At 41.1% G+C, this 23640-nt stretch overlaps 1 protein-coding gene across 1 annotated transcript in view; it reads left to right on the top strand.

Annotated features, from left to right (window-relative positions):
- LOC146990677 (gamma-aminobutyric acid receptor subunit gamma-3-like) overlaps nucleotides 1–20806 on the top strand; it is a 77649-nt gene extending 56843 nt beyond the window's left edge. Inside the window, exons 7-10 of the mRNA XM_085797181.1 lie at nucleotides 2139–2282; nucleotides 8673–8825; nucleotides 16500–16696; nucleotides 19377–20806. Coding sequence (XP_085653307.1) covers nucleotides 2139–2282; nucleotides 8673–8825; nucleotides 16500–16696; nucleotides 19377–19658 — 776 coding nt within the window. The 3' untranslated portion in view covers nucleotides 19659–20806. The remainder of the gene's footprint in view (nucleotides 1–2138; nucleotides 2283–8672; nucleotides 8826–16499; nucleotides 16697–19376) is intronic.
- Nucleotides 20807–23640: the final 2834 nt, after the last annotated feature.

Raw genomic sequence — 23640 nt, 5'->3', positions numbered from 1 at the left:
CTACAAATATCATTATAATAAACCAAAATGAGTCAGTTAAACCACCTGCAATGTAATCACTCCAGAGTAAAAAAAAAAGGGCAGTCATACATTTAAAAAGTAATCTACAGTTGTCATTCACTGACCGAGGACGTCCATTATGACTGCCTTAGTGCCACAGTTATTTGAACCCCCAGAGAATAGGTTATTCGAACAGTCAGTCAATAGAAGTTGTCGCTCTGAGTTTGTGTTTTCAATTTTGAAGACTTCATCTAAAATGGACTTCTTGAGTGTCAGTATAAAGAAAAAAGGGGAAATTATACTGAATGCTTACAGTTTACACTGACAAAAGTAGCTGACGATGGAAATAAACTGGAACTGACCTTTCGTACAAGTGAAAAGAATTGCTGTTCTGCAATGAGAAGGGAAAGAAGGCTATTTTCTTTCCTCTAACTTCATGATACGTTATCTTCACAAAGCATACTGCACTGTATGCCCAGACGAGTAGGAGAACTGTAATTTCAAAGACAAAGTCAGCCTAACCCATGTAGGTAGATAATGACGGTTTCTACTTTCAAGACAATAAAAGGGAACTTTAGAAAGTTTGGAAGATGACAAAAAGCTATTCAAATCATAATTACCCAGATGTGATACAGTCTACATCAGTGTTCGGGAGTAGTGGTGGTGCTGTAATTTCACTGATGCATAGTCTTTGTGGACAAACAATGAAAACAGTTTATCTGTTCAGTTCTACTACACACGTAATTAAAAAGCTAGAGGGATGACGTACTGTAATAGCGAAGCGTCTGTGGTTTGAGGAGAACGGGTTTCCCTGTTGTTGTATCTCTGAAGCTAGTTTCTTAAAGTGGGAATAACTGTCGTCATTGTTGTCTAGTCTACTGTAGTTCAGTTTGACTTTAAAACCCTGGCATCTTCAACTGGACTTGTTTACAGTCATGTGGCAGAATTGTACAACCCTTGTTTTGTTTGCTTGGAGGCTAGACAAGGAGAATATTACAGCCAAGGCCACAGCAGATTGTAATTTATAACACTGGCTGAGAACATGTTACTTCAGGGGGCTTTTAAAGGCCTGAAATATGACAAACATTTTTCAGCCATGAAGATACACTGGTAACACAATGGTAATATTGTTTGCAGTGAAGATAATTGTACAACCACACCAAGGGAAATATGATGGCAATATAATGTTTGCCATCCATATTAGACTTTGAAAAAAAACCACACACCTCTCTTGCATCATCGTGATTGCTCCTCTTGGTTATAGAAGGCTATCCTCTAAATGAGACCATTTGCATAATTTGTCTGGTTTCCACTACAGGGCACAACTAGGCTTGCCACCTGCTCATTATTGCTGTCACTCATTTTTTTCATGCAAAATTGCTTCAACTTGTCAAATGAGCTCAACTTTACTTTTTAACACAGAGACACTGTGTTTAGAGTAATAGCTTCTGCAGAGATTTATCGTCTTACATGCTTTTCTGCTGTGTTTAACTGCTCCACCCAGCACGGGCCTGCGCAGGAAATCCTGCTCTTTTAATGATCAGTGAAAAGTGGTTCCAGCTTTAAACTACCACCAGCAGGTCGTTCCACTTGTACACAGCCATGTAAACGCACTGTCACATGTCACCTGAGTGTAACGACAGGTTTTCCACAGGGCAGGTGTATTTCCTGCAAGAACTTCCATTTCCATGTCGACACATGATAATATCATACATTAAATTAAGCCAGCCTGTTTAGTTTGTATCATTAAAATATGAAATGGCACAGGGGTATCTCTGACACCAATTGACTTGCACTTGAAATTATTCCACTGAAATTAAGATAAACACAGCATTGAATTACATGTTGGAGTGGATATTTGTTCGCTGTGGTTGCAGCACAGCAGATTCCAAGCAAACAAGTTAACAGTAATTGCTCAGTTGGTCTGCAGTCCACTGAATTGCCTATGCAAACTTGCTGTATAAATTTGTATAAATCATGCATAAATCAGGTATAAATCATGCATACAATAAAAACTGCATTGCTGCATTAATCTTTCCTGTATTCTTTGCCTTCAACTTTTTCAGCTCCCCCTTTTTCTTTCTGCATTCCCCTCTTTCTATCACACACCCAACCCAGTCTCTGTGTGGTTTCCCCAGACGGCTACCCGCGGGACGAGATTGTGTACAGGTGGCACAAGAGGCGAAACCCAGTGGAAACTTCAGACCAGAAATACTGGAGGCTTTACCAGTTTGATTTCATGGGGCTCAGAAACACCACAGATGTGCTCAGGACGACAGCAGGTAAGAAAAGCAGCAACAAAGGGTCGGGGAAAGGTCACGAGCACTGGCTCTTGAGACACACAAAAAACAAAACATGCTGAATGTTACAATTCACAGCAGTTTGGATAATAATGACATACAACTTTATTGATCCCTGCAGGGAAGATCTTTTTTCTTTTTTTTCCCTCTTCTACCCTACTGTTTGGGCTGGTCAAAGGTCGGTTGCAGACTAGTAGCCAGAGTCTCGCTCAAGGACTGTTCAGCTTTTGGAGCTGCTTGACTACCTTGGTGCCCCGAGCTTTGCACAGGTTAACATTAGCACCATGCCCATAAATGTAATCACATAACTACAAGCTCAAAGCTCATAAGTATTCCCCTCGGGTGTAAGGGCAAATAGGTTTTTCCACTGACATTAATCACCAAGATTAAAGATTAAAAAGGAAGTTTAATAATTAAATCCCTTCCTCCTGTCTTCCCATGCTCTCAGTGGGGTTATTAGGCTTTGTGTTCTTTGATGATTTAATTTAAGTTTTTTGTTTGGGAGGTGGTGGCACCTGGAGGAACACTGTTGCTCCAACAGGTGCCAGTATTACACCTGTAACTGACACCAGGTGGACAAGTCCCTAATACATTTTTAATGCTTTCGCTTGATCGTGCAGATAAAAACAGATTCTAATGACTTTGTAAGTGAAACAGTATGAATGAGGGAGGAAGAGCGTGATGCAGTGGTTGTTAACCCCTCTTAACCTTGTTTATAAGTTGCCTTTTTTCCATCTGGTTTGCGCCATAGGGTCTTTTGTCTTTGGAGAGACGTGCTTGGATCTGCATAATGTGTCCTGATTCAGCTCTCTGAGAGCTGAACCTCCGTTCATGAATATTCGAGGAACAAGAGCACTTGGCATGATTAGGGGAAGGATAACAGGGAGGGGTATCAAATTATTAAGGAGCTGAGTCGGAAGTGAGGCTTCATTTTGTTTTGGAAAATGTCCCAGTATATGACATCGCTAAATCAAATATATTTTTAAACAAAGACATAAACAAATTCAGGCGACAACATTTATTTGTGTTGTGGTGATCAAGCTTCCTATTTGTATCTAATGAGAATCCTCCGTTGTATATTTGTGTTTCTGATCACAAAAAAAAAGGTTGACTGATGAGCCCACTCATCCCAAGACACATTGATGGCCTTGTAAATCACATGTTTTCCTGGACTCCCGCTGCATCGTAAAAAAAACACACAACCAAACGATTTACTGCTGAGATGCTCAAAAGCAGCAGCAAACCTACACATCTACCTCATGCTGTTCAAGAAAATTAGCAGTTTTCTCATTTATTACCTCGTTTCTTTTTCCTGTTTCACTTGCCGGAGCTCTATCTCCACAAGCATGATGATTAGATCCCCTGCTAAAAATACCATATCATTAATTTACGTCATGACAAACTTTGAAAGTACTGCGTTGCTCTTCCTTTCTCTCCCTCATTTCCCTCTCCATCATTCTCCCTCTCGCTGCTTTATCCTTCATCCCTAATAAACACTTGAGGTATGGGTCTGTTTTAATGAGGACAGAGTGGACAGATCTGTGGCCACAGCGCCACTAGGGACCCCCGCCACAAATCCACCATCGTTATCAATTCAGCAGCGTCCTCTTCAAAGGGCCCCAACGCGGAATCCCAAACACTTCAGCGCTTTGTTCTATGATCTCATGGCAAATTCCCCCAAAAGCTTCGCTGATGCCCTTTTCTGTGGTTACATTGCAGAAATGCTGATGTTCTTCCTTTTCTGTCTGTACATGACCACCCTGGAAATATTTCTAATGCCTTTTTGCAGAGGATCTGTTATGAAAATGCTGACAATCCCATGCCTTTCCCTCATACTCTTTAAATATGAGCCTCTGATCACATTTAAATCTCAGCTGAAGGCATAATGAAAGTATTAGGGCATGTAGAAGAGACTTGAAGCGGCATGCAGACTTAAAAAAAAAAAAAAAAATGTATCAATTTACCATTCACTTAACCCCACCTATGAAATGCAACTCTTGAGCCTGAGCTTAGCGATCACAACCAGGAACAGGAACAGCTTGTTGAAGCAGTGTACTTGGTCTTCAGTAAGATTGATACCAGAAAGAGTTTAGAGAGTAGCGTCTTATTCAATCAATAACACAACCAGGAATTGATCAAACTGAGTGTTTATCTGCTCTATGAAGTGCAAAATGCAAACATGTACTTCATCAGGCTAATCAGCTTACTGCGAACTGCAGCATCACCTCCAGAGCTAAAGAGAAGAGTATTAACTCACACGACACATGAAGTTATGGAGTCCAAGACTGATTGAAAGCATAATGTTATACTCTTCCTTAACTAAAAAGCTCAACACAACAATACAAAGACACACTACGCTGCTTTTTCCCCCCTTGTCCACTGTATATGCAAAAATAAAAGCTTCACATGTGTCACAGCACTGAGATCATGTGGTTTCATTACAGCACTTGTCCAAGGCCAAAAAGTACAACTCACCAACAAGACTAACAAAGGCAAGAGAAGGTTTTGGTCTTGCAACATTGATGATGTAATAATTTTTTACTTCCCTCCTTGTGTGAGGATTGAACAACCTACAGGTCAGGATTACCGTTGGTAGGGAAAGTGGAGAAAGCAGCGATATTTTCACCCTCTCTTCAGTGCCCTTGAGAAGGACCTTGAATCCTCCAACTGCTCGAGTGGAGCTGTAAGCCAGCACATCAGACCGGGGCCTCTAAGTGCACGCTTGGAAAGCTCACACAGGATAAAGATTATAAAAAAACAAATCAGCAATATTAGCTGAACTGCCTTGAGCTCATTAATGAACCAGTTTTCCTGGAGAGTCTTCCTTATGTGTAAACACTGGGGCATCCTAACAGGATGTACAGTACAGTATGTCACCACGATGCAACTTTTGATTTGGAGATATATACTGTATTTCTGCAGCCTCCATTTAATCATTAATATCAGTTAAGCAGCGGTATCCAACAGGACTGGCAAGATTGACTGCACAATGAAGCTTATTAAACTGTCAAATCAACTGTGCTGTGTTGTGCTGAGAGGGAGCAGGAGGAGAATAATGCAAGCTCTTTAATTTACCCCTGTTGGTATATAAAAAAAGTTTGTTTTGTTTTTTCCTTCTAATCTAACCAGCATTATGTTCCAATGCTAACAAGCCTTGGATCGCTTTAGAGGAAGACACGCTTCATCCTGGCCATAAATAGGCGCATAAAATAAAACGAGGCAGTTTTATTCTGGTGAAATAGCAAAATACATTGATTTTTTTATTATGTCTGCTTTGTGAATAAGGTTTTATTTGTTCTTACTCTGCAGGGGAGAAAATTAACCTAATCGTCCGGGTACTCTTTGTGATATAAAGTAGCCGAATGTGTTATAATACAAGGTCATCATTCTTTAATAAGTTAGAGGTGTAAAACTCTCCTGTTGGTTTCTCGTTGTACTGGTAACCATGGATTTGCTGATAATCAACATGTGGTTAAATGCACTAGATGGACATCTATCTGCTGTACTTTTCAGGTCCAGCCACTACAAAAGTAACTTTATTTCAGAAAAAAACAAGAACAAAAGTAGTTGGTGGTTATAACTATAATAAATAGCTTAAATATAATAACTTGATGTCTTAATTGAACTTTATTCAACTTCTGGTTTGTGACGTGACATCAACAGCTGCCTCCACAGTGGTATTTTTTACATGCCCACTAATGTCTCTATTAATAGTCATATCTCAGTTTAAATCATGCTCTGAAATGTTAAGAAACCCAGTTTTTCATATCCCTTGATGATAATAACACTACTGGGGTTAATAATTATCTGTTTCCTTGACTCATGACATTTCATTTCTGTACCAGCACTGGAGATACCGTCTAATAATTCACCTCTAACTGTCATAATATGATCCAATATAAGTTTTAATTCTCATTTCATTTTCTCTGACATTATAATTTACAGTGTACGCTTAGCTCCTTGCAGGGGAGGCCGCATTATATTTGTGAGATGGTTCTGCAGTCAGATGACATAACCTGTCTCAGAGCTTTCCTTTAGGGTACAGTTCCCTATAGTATCTGAGAGCGGATGTCAGTATTGATCTGTTGTGGCGAGAAGGTCTGGACAGGATTTAGACAGACACTCTTCAACCGTAGCCTGAACAAATAAATGTGATTTTTTTTTTTTTTTTTTTTTAACGAACATCAGCTCTGGAGAGATGTGATCCACCTGCAAAATGTCTCTGAGACCCAGGTGTCATTCCAACTTTAACTTTCTCAGTGAGATGACTGGCTTGCTGTTTCTACACTGTGTGGCTCTGCAGGCCTCTCACTTCACAGTGGTCAGTGTTTTAACAGAGCACATGTCACAGCTGTCATTTCTACTGCAAATATCTGCTGTTATTCCCCATGCCTTCTAATTAAAAAGTACCAAGATTAGTCCATATCTACATTCTACAGGACTTGAAACGTTTTGTCTGTAGTTCGGTGTTTAAATGATCATTTTGTCATTATATATTTTGTTTAACTGATTAGCTATTGAAAACACTCTGAACTCAGGGTTCATCCAACAATTGACGAGTATAAAGGAAGTAATTCTGACAGAAAAGCAGAAAGTATATCTGAATTTAAAAAGGAAGAAATACAGTACCTGCCCTCAATGGAGCTGGAGGGAACAACAACCCTGGACCTCACAAAGCTAAAAGCTAAAACCTAAAGCCTGAAGTTCAGATAGTTGTTACATGTTCTGCACTGCTACACATTCACAACTGAGAGCGATAAACACTACTCTGCTCTAAGACACCCTTCATTCATCCCACCAGACGATTAAAATAATTATTTCAGTTCCATGTCGAGTGTGAGGTGAGATTCAGCTGCAGGCGGAGGACAAAGGTCTACAGATGTTTTATTCAATTCCACTTCCTCTTCATGGAAGAATGTGATTGACAGCAGGTTATCACATGGTGGTCTTCAGTAACATTTAGTGCACAGAAGTTTGTCAAGCTTACAGAACGTAGGTGTTGTAACTCAGTATCCTTGCTGTTGTTAGTTGATGCTTGCAGTAACACTAACAGCACTATTGTATGGTACTGTAGCTCAAGTCAAAGATATATTTCCTTGACTTCTAAATCTCTGTTAAGTTTTGTTTTTTTTTCTGTTTCTGGCCCTCACATTTAATTATCTCACTCTAAGCATTTACAGCCCTAATTTGAAACCCTCACCGCAGGAACTGAACAATCTCTTATGTTTTATTTGACCAGCCATAACAATTTTGACAAATACGCGTGGAGTTGACTTTTAGCTGCTGCAAAATGGTCTTAATGAGAGTTATTGAAGACCTTAGATCTTAGCACAGCGTTAGACGCTTCTGATGATTAGGAAACTTAGCCGACATAACAGGACAGAAAATGGTTATTCAGCTCCTGGCTGTTTTTTTCAAACGCTTCCCCTGCATCCTGATAGCCACAAAGCACAATAGGCTATATGAGTTTGTCTTGTTCTAGGCTACAATCAACTAATCAAATGTGCTGACCCTCGCAGTTTTCTTCAGACGTGCAGGATAAAGTTTGGATTGTGCTGTTAAAGATTTTGCAGGAAAATTAAGCCTCTGTTTTGATGACCAAGTTAAGAGCAGCGTGACGCAGCTCCCGGCCGCACGTCAGACCTTTTTAAATTACTCATGAGCCAGTGTGCTACTGCAGATCCTCGGGGATCCTGGGCTTTAGCTTCACGAGTGAGAAAAAGTGAAAATAGCAGGGTTACCTTACAATGTATAGAGTCTTAAAGAGCAAATTTACTGCTGGAAACCGCTCAATTTCTTAAAAGTATTAACTGGAATAGAGCTGTGTTTTTCTATTGGGGCCATATGAGTGGAGGAAATTAAGCAAAAGGATGTATTCCCTACTCCAAAATGGAAAAGGCTTTCATCGCAACTCCCTTACCACTGTTGTTATGGGTACTCTCTAAAAGGGCTTCCACGGGGAGTAGTTTTATAAAAAGGCAAGAGGTGAGCGTTGACTGGGATTCTCGTTCTTTACGAAGGCTTTTGTTCAGTCGCAGGTTCTTTTACTCATCATATTGTCCACTTGTGTTGTACTGTTTTGTTTATAAACAGTGAAGGACACAGAGTCTTGTAATCTGTGGCTGAGAAATATGGCAGCACACCAGCTCTGATCTAAGACTGTCTATGTTTTGCAGCGTATATGTGGCTTTATGCCACAACTTGTAAAAGTTTGAGGAGGGATGCAGAGAATAAAACATCTTCATGTCATGTTTGTAATGTAACATGGAAGTAACTTCTGAGGTTGATTTCTATTTCATGTTTTCATCAGTGATACTCTCTGAAAGCGTTTAGTCACACTCAACGCGCTCCATTTCCTCTCTCGGTCAACAGGTGACTACATATTGATGACAGTGTACTTTGACCTCAGCAGAAGGATGGGCTACTTCACTATCCAGACCTACATCCCCTGCATCCTGACTGTGGTCCTGTCCTGGGTCTCCTTCTGGATCAAGAGCGATGCTACGCCTGCAAGGACGGCCTTAGGTACACAACAGTAGTAATTTACTGCAATACTTTCTCTTAGTGTTGCTTTTCTCTGTCACTCATAACTGCAATCTAGTTTCTTTGATTTGAAATAGCAAATAGTGTTGATGTCCAAGATTTTGTCGCCCTGTATTTAAATGAATGGATGGGATATTTTATGAATGATAGAGGATGCTTCCATGGGAGAATACAGAACTGCTCATTCAGGCTATGTGAATGTAATAAGAAGAAAATGAATCGGACGTTGGTGGCAGGATTTAAAGCCTTGTGGTAATTCCAATTCAATCTGAGATTTAGACAGCTTGATAGCAAAAGTAATAATCTCTTCTATGATTAGTAACTGCAATATTATGACTCCGTCTTTGTCGCCGTAGTTATTACCAGCAAAAGCAATCATGTTAGTGGAATACTTGCACATCACTGAACATTGTTGTGCGAGCAAAAGATGCAGAATGAAGAAAACCTTGTGTCTGTCCTTCTGCATGTGCATTCTCAGCTAATTGTGTATGTTTCACTGTATCTTTAGCTGTGCATAAAACCGTCTTAATACATGTCACATCAGTGCAGCTTCTTTTGTCTCTTTTATCCTTTATTGTTGTGTTAATCTTGTTTCAGTTTGCATGAGTTGACAATTGTTTTTAATTGTTTCCTTCCTCACTGCATGCCTGCCATTAGTTCATTTGCTTTCCTGTGGATGATGATGTTATGCAAAGTGCTCGTGCTTTCCTGTTTAAGGTAACACTCAAGGTGAGTGTCTGACAAGTTGATGTCCACACACTTTAACATACACACACCTGGGTGTTACGGTTTCATTTCATGCCCTATAATTTCAGTGGGTAGTAGGAAAGGATAATATAGAGTTGTAGTATTGAAGATACTTTAAACTGCATAGAGGACACATTAACATGACCGAGAGAGCCATGCTGGTAGTGCTGTTGCAAAGCTAGCATGCAGATACTTAAATGTTTTAACAATATTATTTGTTAAAAACTACAACCAGATACACAATCAAAGCCAAGCAGGTGAGCTCACCATTACAAGAGAAATGCTGCTACTGTGGCTAAAAATAAAAACCTAGATACCTTAAAAAAACAACTTGACCTCCACATCAGTACAAACAACTGCTACAACAATAAATTACACTCTCATAGTCCATGTATCATTCATTGCCAAGTCTTTTTAAAATGTAATAATCAAATAAAGAACACTAATTTAACATGATCACTTTCGCCGCCTTGAATATATGTATTTTTTTAGTGCACTTGGCAGCATTGGCAGACTACACTCTATTTTCTAAGTTTCACTCGTGCTTTTCCTCTCACATTTGGCATCTATCCCGTGCTGCCTCCGCACGTCAGCGTAGGACTACCAGTCTGGGGAATGGTTGCTCATTTAAACCCCTGGTGTACACTTAGTTGCAACCAAATGCCGTAAATTGAGATACAAATTAACAGCTATCCCATGGATTCATATTCACACAATTATGCCAGGAAGCCCCAGTTGGGCCATAGTGCCTTGCTCCCTGGCACTTTAGTAATACTTGTTGAAGGAAGTCACACTCTAACTAATTAAATTCCGCTACCCATGGCTTCTTACTTAACCCAAGGACTCAACCCCAGCTGACTTCTTCAAAATCCAACTTCCTTCTCCCCTGCTGTCACTCGAATCAAGACGGTACACATTAATCTGAAGTACTTTAATTCCAATCAGTCCCTGGTGGCCATCATCAGCCCACCAATCACAGAAGGTCATCAGGAACGTCTCTGTGGCAACAGAAGAAGTTATATTGGAGTTCTTACCATTTCTACTCATTCATTCAAAAAAGAAAGAAATCCCAAGAAAAAAAAACTTCACTGACAGCTGAACAATAAAATCAACTTATGTTGTATTGGATTCAATAATGAACATACTGTAAGTTATTGTTCAAGGATGCGCTGAGCCACATGGAGCCCCTCGTCTGAACTGATCATAATAAAAGATTGTCTTCAGCGTGGACTTCTGCTCAGCTTGCCTCTGCTGTCAGGCTGATGAAAGCTGACACGGTGGCAGTTGAGCATCAAGACGGTGTGAAGCAGACGAGATCGAGAGAGACAACAACACAAAGGTGTATTTTCAGGCTGGATTTGGAAATGATGTGTTTGTAGAAGCAGCCGCTTTACCAAGAGCTACTTTATTAGATATTTTTTCAACCAAATGTCTCATACATCAGAGATACCTTTCACCAGGGTAAGAGCGATCGCTGTTTCGCAGCTATACTGAAGATACTGCAGGCTTTCAGCTTGCTGCTGTGGCTGTTAGTTCATCACAGCCTGTCTAACTCTCCATCACTGTGTCGACCCGTCTATCTGCCAGGCATAGACAACAACAACCAAAGGCAATCAACGCTCACAGTACGTGAGTGGTGGTGTGATACATGACCACAGGCAGTGAAAGGTTTGCGATATCCCTCAGACAACAGGTAGCGCGGAGACGGCAAGCTGTCCCCGTCCTGATAAACATCCACATTCAGCTCAACACCAGAAAGTCATTTAGCCTTTCTTCTCTAGTACATTGCCCCTGTTTTCCAGTCGTCTCGAGACCTGATCCCTACCCTGAAAGAGAGGAGGAGAGATAAGAGGAAGAAAGGCTGGGTGCAGGAGAGGGACAAAACAAGAGTGTAAAGCAAAGTGAAGGCCTCTGGCACGTCGCGGCAGGGAGAAATGTCAGAACGAGGGAGGCAGATCAGTCGGATCACAGAGAGGTTGAAGTCCAAGAAAAAGGCGGGTGATGCCGCCACCCCCTCCCTCCCGCCCCTCCCGGCTGTGTGCCTTGACAAGCCGCTAACATGTACCAGTTGGTATTTCCAAAGAGCTGTCACTCACCTGCTACTCCTTCAGCAGCAGGGCGTTTGGATGGCAGCGGGCTGGAAGTAAGAGAGCTGAACTACGGTTGATTCCCATTAGACCTCAATCTCTGCAGCTCAGATGGATCTTGGCAGAGATACGGAGGGATGTTGATGGGGAAATACACCCATCCCAAGGCAAGATTCAAGAATCTAGAGCTCGAGGGAGAGTAAAGGAGAACTGTGGACCTGGAGTTAATTGAACTGAGTGGTAGCATCAATCATTATGCTACATGGAGTATTCAGGGAAATCACCGTGACACACAAGTCCTCAGCCTTGATTTCTTTTTTGCTTTTGTTGTAAACACAAAACAATATTGTGTATTGTGTTTTTGGGCTTTAGATGAGAAAATACTTTAAGAATTAAGCTGAAAATACACTATACTTGCAAGTGTGGATAAGTAGGATGTTTTTTATTGTCCTTAGGCAGCCAACTGACCTAAACATCCACCACAACTCGCTCTATCTTACTCTATGTCATGTCATGTCATGTAAAAAAAAAGAAGAAGAAAACAAAAGAAGAAGTCATAGTTCCTACAGCTGCAGGAGAATTTGTCACTAGAACATGAGCCTTTGTTGTTTTGGGGCGATCGCTGACACAGCTGATGCCTTTGTTTCTCTCGTATGCCTCAATCACCCACGGATCTCATTGTGGCGGCTTTTCATGATTTACCAAAGAAGCATCCTCAAAAGCCAAACAGCAGTGTTTGGTTAGACATATCCATCTCAAACACTGGGCCCTGACTAGCAGCAAGCTCTGACAACAAGCTTATAGCTTCCTTCTTATGAGTGTAATACTGGGGGAAGTAAAAAAAAAAAAAAAAAAAGATTTAGCATTTAAAGCCCAAGGATTCCCTGCGAGAGCCGTCATTCACACAAACGCTTGTCAACTTTGATATGTCAGGTTGGGTGTAAGAGCTGACAATGTTCCTCATGGGAACCCTCGCAAGAAAGCAGTGACTTTAAGATAGGAGCTAGTGCAATGACATCAGTCCCTAAAACTGTGCTGTGAGAGATGGGGAATCTAAATCGGGTTTTATATTCACCACAGGGACAAACTAGCAACATGATCGCCTATGTTTTCCTCCCAGAGCAGTTTCTTTCCGAGACACCTGCTAAGGCCTAATGGTCGTACTCATGACTGACACAACAACAGCAACATGATAAAATGGTCAGCAGCAAGGACGTTCATGTGCTCAGATGTTTTTCTCAGCAGCAAGAAGTTTATATACTGTGATTAAAATATCAGTAGGAACAAGTCCTCTGCCACATAAAGCCTGATCTATAGATATCAAGCTGACCGTCAGAGAATACACGGCTGAGTGAATAAATTACAGACTTGCTCAAGACTTGCTTAAGGCTGTTTTGTCCCAAGTGTCTCCTTGGTCAGAGGGGACTCATGTAGGGCCATCTGACTGATTACATGCATGGAAGACGGGGATTTGAGTCAAGGCCTCTAAAGCGTGCGGGAAACACCTTTAATCAGATTAGATTGAGGTTGCCATGTGAAGCATTTTAACCTCAATCACTTGCACATTAATTTGAAAACATCGGTATAATTACCATCAACAAACAAGACTGCAAGACTGGCAAGGAGACTGTCAGCGCCTATGTATACTGCATGCACTGTTTTGTGTTGATCTCTGTTGAAAATCTACGAGTGCTTCACAGCTCAAAACAGGAATACCGTCTATTTTCCAAGTGATACGCATTTTTATTCCACTCAAACTGTTCTGCATGATTTCAGTTTTACACGTCAGCCCATACATATCCAATGTTAGGGCTGCTGTGAGCTCTAATCTATAACTACTCAGCACATATACAGTACCCATTGACGACTGATTCTCTCCCTTGGACAAACAGACAACCAATCAGAGCTGTTCGCTGGCAGGGTGAAGAAAGAGGATGAAATCCTCACATGCAGAGTTGAAATAATTGGTGGATTAATCGATGCAGCTGGTGGCAGTAACACGCCAGGACACAGTGACATATCAACAAAGACAGACAGGGGAAAGACTGCTTACAGCTAAGTATAGTGTAAACATTGCAGGATTTAAAGTATTTTAAAAAGTGAATTTGCATTAATGTTGTGTAAAAAAGGATATGTTGGAGCTCAATGCATATACAATACAAAGCTGCCTTTAATCACTGTCTGATAACAAAAACTACAAAAAACTAAAAATACTACTAATACTACTGATAATGATCACAAGGGCAACTATAACTGTTTATATATTGCATGTCTACATATTGTAGTATTCTGAAAAAATCCATGGAGATTCACAGTATGAATTTTTATCCACCTTTACCATTAGCCCTCTTGGTTCCTATCACGAAAAGGTATAAAGGCTGATCAGTATGACCTGCTGGTAAAAGATCAACAGGGCTAAAAACCACCAATAAAAGCCGGGTAAACACAACACTTGATGTTGCTGCATAAAGACACTGCAAGGAGCTCTAAAACCTAAAAGTTAATGTCACTGGATGTGCAGGTATCACAGAAAAGGCACTGGTCAGTGGCCACAGTGAAAGCCTTGCAGTCATGTGACCTGGCTGCTGATCCTTGACCGGTGCTCCTCCGTGCTACTTGCAGACGCTCTATGAACACAGGCTGTGGTCTTTTCCACCTGGTTTACCTCTGGACACATAACAAAGGTCAATGTCTCAAATTTGTATAACATATTGTGGCAACAGCCCCTTCACTTCTGGACATGTGTGACCTGTTCCCTGCCATCAGCTGCGTTTCTATTAGATCAGATTTTATGCACCGTGATGTTTGTTATTGCTGTGATCACACCATTTAAATTATTTTTGAGGATGTCTGCATGTATTTGTCTCGTCCAGGCACATGCACCGGAGCTTTTTCTCACCTCTATGAGATGCTCCCTGTTTTTTCGGTCTGCAGATGCGAGACTGTTGTTCAGCTCCCCTGCACAGACAGGAATCTCCCAGTTGCTATGGTATCATGTAGCTACAATTCATACAAAATGTTTTAAACTGTGCAGAAAAGGAAACTCATGACCTTGATTTGAAATAGCAGCCCAAACTGTGAGCAGTCAGTGGGTTGCTTGTTATAAAAAAATAAAAAGAGGAAAATAAAATACAAAGACAAAACAGTGCTGTCGATGCACTGGCTATTTTATTGAGCTCACACTGTTTACACTGCTCTGGGATTTGAACAGATTTAAGATTTAAGAAATAAGGAGAGGAGGACTGTTCATTTACCTAGTTTGGTGCTTAAATCTAATGAGCGGGGGGAAAAAAAGAGAAAGTCTAGACGAGCACTAGACCAGAGGAGGTAGCTGGAAATAGATGGGAGCAACTCGTCTCTATGGAAACCACAGGCGAAAACACTGCCATGAAAGACATGTAGGAGATGAGGATGAAAGAGACGGAGGGGGGAGAGAGAGGAAAAGAGAGAGAAGGACGGAGAGAGGAAGGGGCGCGACGACGCGGCATGAAGAGGAACAGGGGAGGATGAGAGGGAAAAGTCGGGCGAGATTACGAGAATGATCCGAGTGTGTCACAGCAGTAGATATCAATGCTCCCAGTGGGCATCAATGTCACCAGGTTCATCTCTGTGTGAAAGAATTGATTTCATTTCACCAAGCGTACACAATATTCTCCGCTCAGACACCATGAGGAGTAATTTCTATAACAACGGCTCTGATGAAACAATTAAAAGTTATCCCCCATACTTAATCACAACTGTGACAGGTAATTATTGATAACAGCCACATTAACAACTCTACAACAGTTTGAGAAAACATTAGTTACCGCCCAAAGTGACTTAGCTCATGAGTGCGTTATCTGTTGACATGTGATTGGCAGAAACGGGCTATTACGCATTTTCAATTCCGTGTGAGTTTTCACTACAGAGGTCGAGCAAATCAAAGAATTACAGCCTCATTTCCATCCGTCACTGGTGTCATTAAAACGACAAGTGGGCCGGTGACAGCTTCATGTCTTCAAAGGCTGATTAACGACCGCAGTCCATACATCAGTCAGGACGTTAACCATCAGCATAATGTGGCTCTTCATTTGACAGGTTAAAAACAAATCCCAATGGGGTACTACGTCCTGTGTCTTTATATGTCCAGTGTGTCTTGTGTTGCATAATGTTTGGAGGCAAAGTAACAAACAGAAAAGCTTTGCATGATTGAAAAAATAAAAGTACTTAAAGTAACTCAAAATTATGAAACATTAAATGACAGTGTAAGTTTCAGTGTCATTTCCAAACATTTCCCACAGTGGCTTCGGTTATAAAACTTTACTGAATGTATTACCATCACAGATATACAGTACACGAATGCAGGGCCGGCTTCCTGAATTATCGCTGCACTACTTGAGCCACTTCAGAAGCAAGTCATGTTTTAGTCATAAGGAGGTGTCGGGATTTGCCTCATCATTCTGATGTGACTCCACTGTATAATAGAGGTTCTTAACCCACAAATCGATTTCTGACAATTCATTTTATCACAGTTTTCTAGATCGCCAGGAGAAAGAGCAAAGATAAAAACAAAAAAAAGAAAATTCAAGTATTTAATAATCTGAACGATTCAAAACTGGTCTCCGCTAGTGGTGTTTATGGAAAGACAAGATTGATGCAAGAATGGGCACATTTACCCAGAATACCCCATATGCATTATTAATGGTGATTAATAAACCCCTGCCCAGATGTTATATACTGCAATCACTGACTTCCTCAATGGGTCACCCCAGTACTGACCAGCAATTCATCATGCAGTCACAGAGAACTCTCCTCACAAACTCTGTTGCTCTTTCCCCTTTAGGCATCACCACAGTGCTGACCATGACCACGCTGAGCACGGTGGCCAGGAACTCGCTACCCAGAGTGTCCTATGTGACGGCGATGGACCTGTTTGTCACTGTCTGCTTCCTGTTTGTCTTTGCTGCTATGATCGAGTACGCGATGCTCAACTATTACTCCTACAGTATACGCAGACCTCCTCCTAAGACGCAGAGAATGGTAAGCCCCATGATGCACGTGTGACTAATAGGTTGGTACTGTATATTAACTCTGCATTTGGCTTTTATTTCTCTTGACAAGCACATGGAGACATTATTGGACGGACTTCTGTCTGTGTTAACGACAACCAGGGACAGAGCCGACACAAAATGGACAAAGATGCAAAACAACAACAAAAAGATTCAAACAATCAGAGGGAATCAAAACAACTGTAAAGAGACACAGAGCAACCATAAGAGATGTAAAAGCAGCTACAAATCGATACGAAACAACCACAAAAAATGCAATATCAGCCACATCATGTTAGTCATGTTGCATGATGGTATGGCGCCTATACAAAACATGACAGATCTTAATACTAAGGGTGATTCCTTGAGCTAATTTAAATCCTAAACACCTTGCTGTAGATGAATGCCTCATTAGTTTTTAATGACACAAAGTCCATGGATGCCATGGCAACATTGTCGGCCCTGGCCTCCCTGAGATCAGTACCTATGATACCGTTTCTATCGACCTAGACAAAGTAAGAGGTAGCCTATAGGACAAAAAATGAGAGAAATGGATGAAAATGTAGACACGACTGCCTGTTCGGCTCACATAATGAGCCGAACAAAATAAGGTATCGATGTGTTTGTACAAGAGAGTTTGCTCCTATATATCTACTTTTTCAGAGGCTTTTTCTACCAACTGCTAAAGTTCTTCAATTTTTTCAGTATGAATTAAAAAAAAAAAAGAAGTGAAAAATGCCAGCTATTGCTTTCGATCTATTAATATCACCCTTCAGAAAGTCATATTGATTGAATCCATAGGGTGTCGGTATATATGTAACTGTGTTTATAGTGCATGCTGTTCTCTCCGACATGTGTCTGAATGAGCACACGTGTGCATTCTAGCAATTGCTCCTCTACGAGAGCCTAATGCTTTGTGTGGGCGTTCTCAAGGCTGCACCTACTGCAAATACTTTAATGGAGGCTGCACACATCTACTAACACTGAGTCAGCCACGGTGACTGTCATTTCCCTCTCTCCAGATCCCCTCCTTCTTCATTATTTCCTCCCAGTGTAGGGGAGTTTTGCTGAATATGTCTCAGGGCTAAAAAGACTGTCAGCTCGGGCTGAACAATTAAGTTGTGTTACATTCAGTCCCCTCCTCTGCATCGACGGCTCACTGCTGTATTTTGGCCCAGTCTGTCTATGGGGAAGCCCCCCATCCCGCCCCCCATCCCACCCCCCAATCCATGTGGCCCCTTTGGGCCACCCACTCAGTCAGTTCTTTTACTCCATGAGACTCACTCTCTCTCTCTTTCTTTCTCTCTCTTCATCTCTCGCCTCCCACTCTTCCTTTAACAGCGGTGTTGAGGACTTGAAAAACGTGTGAAGATTTTACCCCAATTAGGCTGGCCCACACGATTTTGTAAACATCAGAAGGAAGTCACATAATGAATTTTCTCAGGGGTACTTCCTCAGTATTCCCATCAGAGAAAATCAGGTTCTGGCCGCATTATGTGACCATTTTAAAAAGTGATCAAAAATATTTGTTATTGTGTGGTTAGCCTTTAAACTTTTCTGAAATTGAAATTCAGTATGCTTATACAGAACTATTATGGTGAACTATGCAAGACGACTGGAAACCACAATGGTTATAAAAGGATATATTGACTCTCGAGTGCTTTTTGCTTCACTGGGCCAACCCTCTTGTTTGAACCCCTAACCCAAACCCTTTATTCCAAATGATAGCTGGACAAATGTGGATTATATCAGATATGTATCAACTTGAGATCTATTCAGCACATCAATGTGGTTTCTGATGGCTTTCTAGGACATCAATAAAAACACATCAGAGCTTTGCGTTTTGTTAGATTTGCTTTTTGTGTTAATGATCAATGATTAATCAAGGCAACGTAGGGCACACCTACCAGAACAAACGCAGTTTGCACCACAATGATGGGCTGGGCACACAATAATTTTCGATTCTTGCTAATTTCCTAGTTCACAAAACAGTCGGTCTATGGTTTCACACAGATGCTGACAAAATAAGACTTGCTATTTCTAGCTTGTCACAATTGATTTTGCCACCCACAAATTATTAGATTTTATGAGCAGCAGCTGGCCGGCTAATTAAGGTTGTGTTAGCTAAATGATTGGGCTCAGAAAGCTGTCTTCAATGGACTCTATGTTTCAAAAGTTTTTCTTTTACATTAAGAATTATGGAAAATAAGTTTAAACAAGGATGATAAGATAAAAATGTAATATCAGAATGTTTCATGCTAACACTTTCTATACTTGTTTGGCTTACAGCCTCATTTGTATTTGGTTTAGTATTTATGTTAAACATCACAAGAGAAAAAACAAAACCAAAGTGTTTGAATGCATCTCATGCAACATAATGTGAGGGTAAACATAGGATCTATTAGTGCTTAACTGGCCTTTTTCCTGAACCTGCAATCCTACTGTACAAGTTGATGTTATTAGTGAATAATGTGTTCCTTGGGCTTGGAAGAAACATTCAATTTCTGATCAGCCTGACATGCTAACAATTACGGCTCATGCTAGAGGAGAAATGTTTAACTACATTTACTGATTGCGGCATTGTGGAAAGGTTAAAATAAGACACAATCCTCAATGTCGAGTCCTGCTCTTGCCGTAGCTCCATAACACTCTCTTTCTGTCTTCGCCTACAGGCTTACTCATCTTTCAACATGGGTCGTAACCCTCGCACTATGATGCCCATGGGAAACTCCCTCTTCTGGCACGACTACGACGACAACTGTATGTACGAGTGCCTGGACGGGAAGGACTGCAAGAGCTTCTTCTGCTGCTACGAGGAGTGTAAAGAAGGCGGCTGGAAGAAAGGACGGATCCACGTCAACATCAGCGAGCTGGATTCCTACTCCCGCGTTTTCTTCCCCACGTCCTTTTTGCTCTTCAACATCGTCTACTGGGTCAGCTACCTCTACCTCTAGTCGGTCCTGGGCCGTGGTCCGAGGGCCCTTGCTGAAACAGCCACAGTCCCTGACATTTTGCACTGCAGCTCATGATTAGGTCAAACCGAAGCGTGGGAGAGGAAATAAGGTGGATCAACTCTGTGGGAAGCGCGAAACACATGTTGCCTCCAGAGTGGCATGACTGAAAAATGTGCGTACTGGTGTACTCAGCGTAAAGGGCCACGATACTTTAAGCCGTGGCACTCGAAGGAGAATAAAAATGCTTAGCAGTAGAACAGCAAGCCTGTCAGCATTAACTTGAATGCATAGGTCCCGACTCTCAGAAACCAAATGACAGACAGCTGTGACTTTACAGACGCTCGAGGACGGAGGATTTGCATTGCTGAATCTTGGTCGTTGAGATGGCGAAGCACCCATAGTGCCTTCTTTAGAAAGGGTGCAGCACCGAGAGACGCAGCTTCAGAGTTCCCTCCATTATCTTTATTACCTCATCCATCACACCACCGCATGCAGAGCTGTTTATTCTTTGATGAAACAAACCCAGAATACGGTTCTCACCACTGGAGATGTTTAAAACTAACTTTCACCGTTCATTTTGTAGCACATTAGTTTTAGTTTTACCCTAGAATTAGTTCTCCTTTCTAATAATAGTACTGTTTTCTTATTCTTATTCTTCTTATTATAGGGATTAGTTGTACTTTCACAGCAAGTCAGTTCGCTCACACATCAGTTGTTAATTGTAAAACATGAGTTAGTGTCAGGGGCAGTGGTTATACTGTAAGTGGTATAATATTGTTTATTAAGTCAGTGAGCTTTTGTTCATGATGCTTTATGACCAGTCGATGCAGTTTACAGTAGATGCCAAGAAGATCTGAGTGTTTCTTAATAAAATGCTGGGTTACATTCTTACATGCCAAATGTATACGAAACGCATAAATACATACCAATCTAATACTAAACATGCTAATCTCATCCCCGGGCATATTGTGTATGTTACAGTACATGAATAAACAGATTAGGGTCAGAGAAATGCTGGTTTCTTCCTGACAACAGCGATAATAAAAGTTTCATATTCTATATTTCATTCACTTTATTCTAATTCAAATACACATATTTAAATTTCAGTTCTGTTTTTATCATTTAGAAAAGTTCATCATTTTGGGGAAAGAGCATCCTCCATGTTTTTAGCCTATTAAAGTAAGCATAAAACCCATTTAGATGGCACTAGGGTTAAGTCCAGACTCAACACCTCCTCCACAGCTTTCACATTAAGTCTTGCAGCCATAATTTTATAGGCAAGCAGCAACACTTATAGACGAATTCGGAGAACGTTTTGTGTATGCCGCCATCTTGCGGCGGCGCCATTGCTGCGGTGACATGTGTCAGTCATAGTAAACTGATTCTCTATGACAGCATCATAAATAGGCTGCATTTGTGATGTTTAGTGCCCCCCAGTAACTGATTAAGGTATCTTACATGAATACCAATATTCATTTAGTAATTAATCATTTGTTTGAGCGATTAGCAGGAAAGATTAGAGTAACAGGGAGATAAGAGACTGTATCATAAACGATATAACATACCGGTACGTTATGCGTGCTGACGTTAGCAAGCCAGCAGCGGGATATTTAATCATGTGGACAGGCTACATGAATAAGATTATAAAAACAACAACAACTTTTGCTTTGTTTTAGATATTCAAGAATATTTTATTGACCAGCTGGCCTCCGATGATCAGAAAAAACGTCATTTACAGGTCTCTGACTTATGGTCAAAATTACCTGAGCTCCGGATGGGTTGGACATATTTTACACCGGCTTTTAGACGACCATGATCACATCATATTGAAGGGATCAGTGAGACATTCACAGACTGTCCACACGATGTGAAGGTAACGGTGAGAAGGGAGAGGAGCCAGGTTGTACAGGTCAGCTGTGACTGCATCGCTGGCGGCTGCTGCTGCTGCTGCTGACACGCTGTACGTAACGTTACGGTCTAAACACGGACACTCCTCCTGAAGTAAGGGGCTGTGTTTTGCTGATATTAGAGCAGTCGAGGACGGCACATGTCCTCCCAGCCTTCCTGGACATGTTCGCAGAAGAGAAAGGGAAGAGAAAAGGTCCACTTGCATTCAAATGCCCGCTTCGCGCACAGAGCCAACAGCTGCCTGACTGTGAGTTGTCACCGCAGTAATGGCGGCCGTTCGATTTCCGGTGACGTCGCCGAATCAGTCTATAGGGAAGCAGACAAAACATCAGTAAGTGTTTGTACTAATGATTACCAACAACCTGGCTCTGTCCAAAGATGAAGAAATACACCTCCAGGATCTCTACTTAACAAATCACACTCTGCATTTTATTATCTCCATGGGATGTATAAAATTGCAGTTTTCTTTTCTACCGATGGTGAAAAACTCTAAAGTTTCACCATTTTTTTGGGGAATTATGTGGAAATAACTTCTGCTGGTTGCCTGGCAACTGGCCCTTTTTTCCAATACTATGCTAAGTTAGCCTGCTGCTGGCTGTAGTTTCATATTTACGGTACCATGCAGACGTGGAGGTAATGTCTCATTCCACCTCCACTTGAAACAAGAAAGCAAATAAGCAGATTTCCCACAATGCTGAGCTTTTTCTTTATGGGGTTCGTAACCACAGTAAACATGTGATGTAATTCTGGCTGAATAAAAAAAAAAAATTTGTTTTGGCATGAAAATCAATACAAATATATTGGATACTGATGCAAAACAAGCTGAGGAAATACAGTATTAGTTTTGGCCACAAGCAACTTGGACCATAAAGCACATACAGCCACACATACTGTTCATGGCCTATTTCTTTTCCATTAAAGTCATCCCATCTAGTTTCAGACATAGAGGTACATCAAATTGGAGTCTTGATGAAAGCTTAAATTTCTTTTTTCGCTTTTTCCTGATGAAAAATGAAAAGGATTTCTGCTGACCTGCCATATGCAGGACCTAACGGCGCATCCCCTTGTGCCCAGCCGGCAATGATCAGAGGTGCTGTAAAATAGGTTCTATATATTGTGATACCCCATACACTCTAATACTGTACACAGCGCGGTGTAAAAAATGGATGATTCACGATGGTTGTTGATGGAGTCCCTCATCTCCTCTTCAGACATGTAAAATTGATGCCATATATGGAGGCGTACGGACACACATGTTCAAAAGAGAGAGAGAGAGAAAAAAAAGAGCGAACCACACAGGGATGGACGGTACCGACGGCGTTTGAAACATTTTTGGTTCTGTTTACTGTTATATGGTGTTTTTTGCAGTTGTTACGCTTTGTAGAACAATCAACCCCCTCCTTCTCCTCTCCTCCTCCTCCTCCTCTTCCTCCTCCTCCTATCCCTCTACCCCAACACAAACACACACTTTTTTCCCCCAGTATTTGTATGTTCAGAGAAAAGCTTTTATGTAAGATGTATCTAATTAATGTTTCTATTTTCATACAGTTATATATGGAATGTATGTTAGGCCAGTAGCAAGGCCGGAGTCAATCTGGTTCCAGTTCAGTCAGTTCAAGCAGCCTAAATGAGTTTATATTTAGGGGATCCTACATATTCATAAGGCCTCCAGACACATTTGTGTCTTGTCCAGAGATTTGTAATTACAAATCAAATTGCCTTGAGTGATGCTAGAGAAACAGCAGAAGGGCTGTTACCCTGTGGGCCATTACTTACCCTAGTGATTTAATATATTAGCTCACATGAGACAGTGAAATTTGATTAGTATTTTGACATTAGATCTATCTATATGTCCATCCATCCATCTACGAACTGACTGAATTGAACAGAGCTTGGCCCACACCGCAGTAAACTCTCCTCACCTCTGATATTTCTACTACACTTTATAAGTGTCTTAGTCCGTTGAGATACTTCAATAAAGCAAAATCACTATTTTCTACGTCTTAATGAAAATCACCTGTGTGTTTCAACTGACTGGGACCTGTATTTATAAAGCCTCTTTGGAATCAGAGTA

This window comes from Trachurus japonicus, chromosome 2 (assembly GCF_045865225.1).
Source record: "Trachurus japonicus isolate A0001 chromosome 2, Traja_1.0".
In the NCBI taxonomy this organism is placed as follows: domain Eukaryota; kingdom Metazoa; phylum Chordata; class Actinopteri; order Carangiformes; family Carangidae; genus Trachurus; species Trachurus japonicus.
The sequence above is the reverse complement of the archived record's forward strand: the minus strand, read 5'-3'. Positions and strand labels throughout refer to the sequence as shown.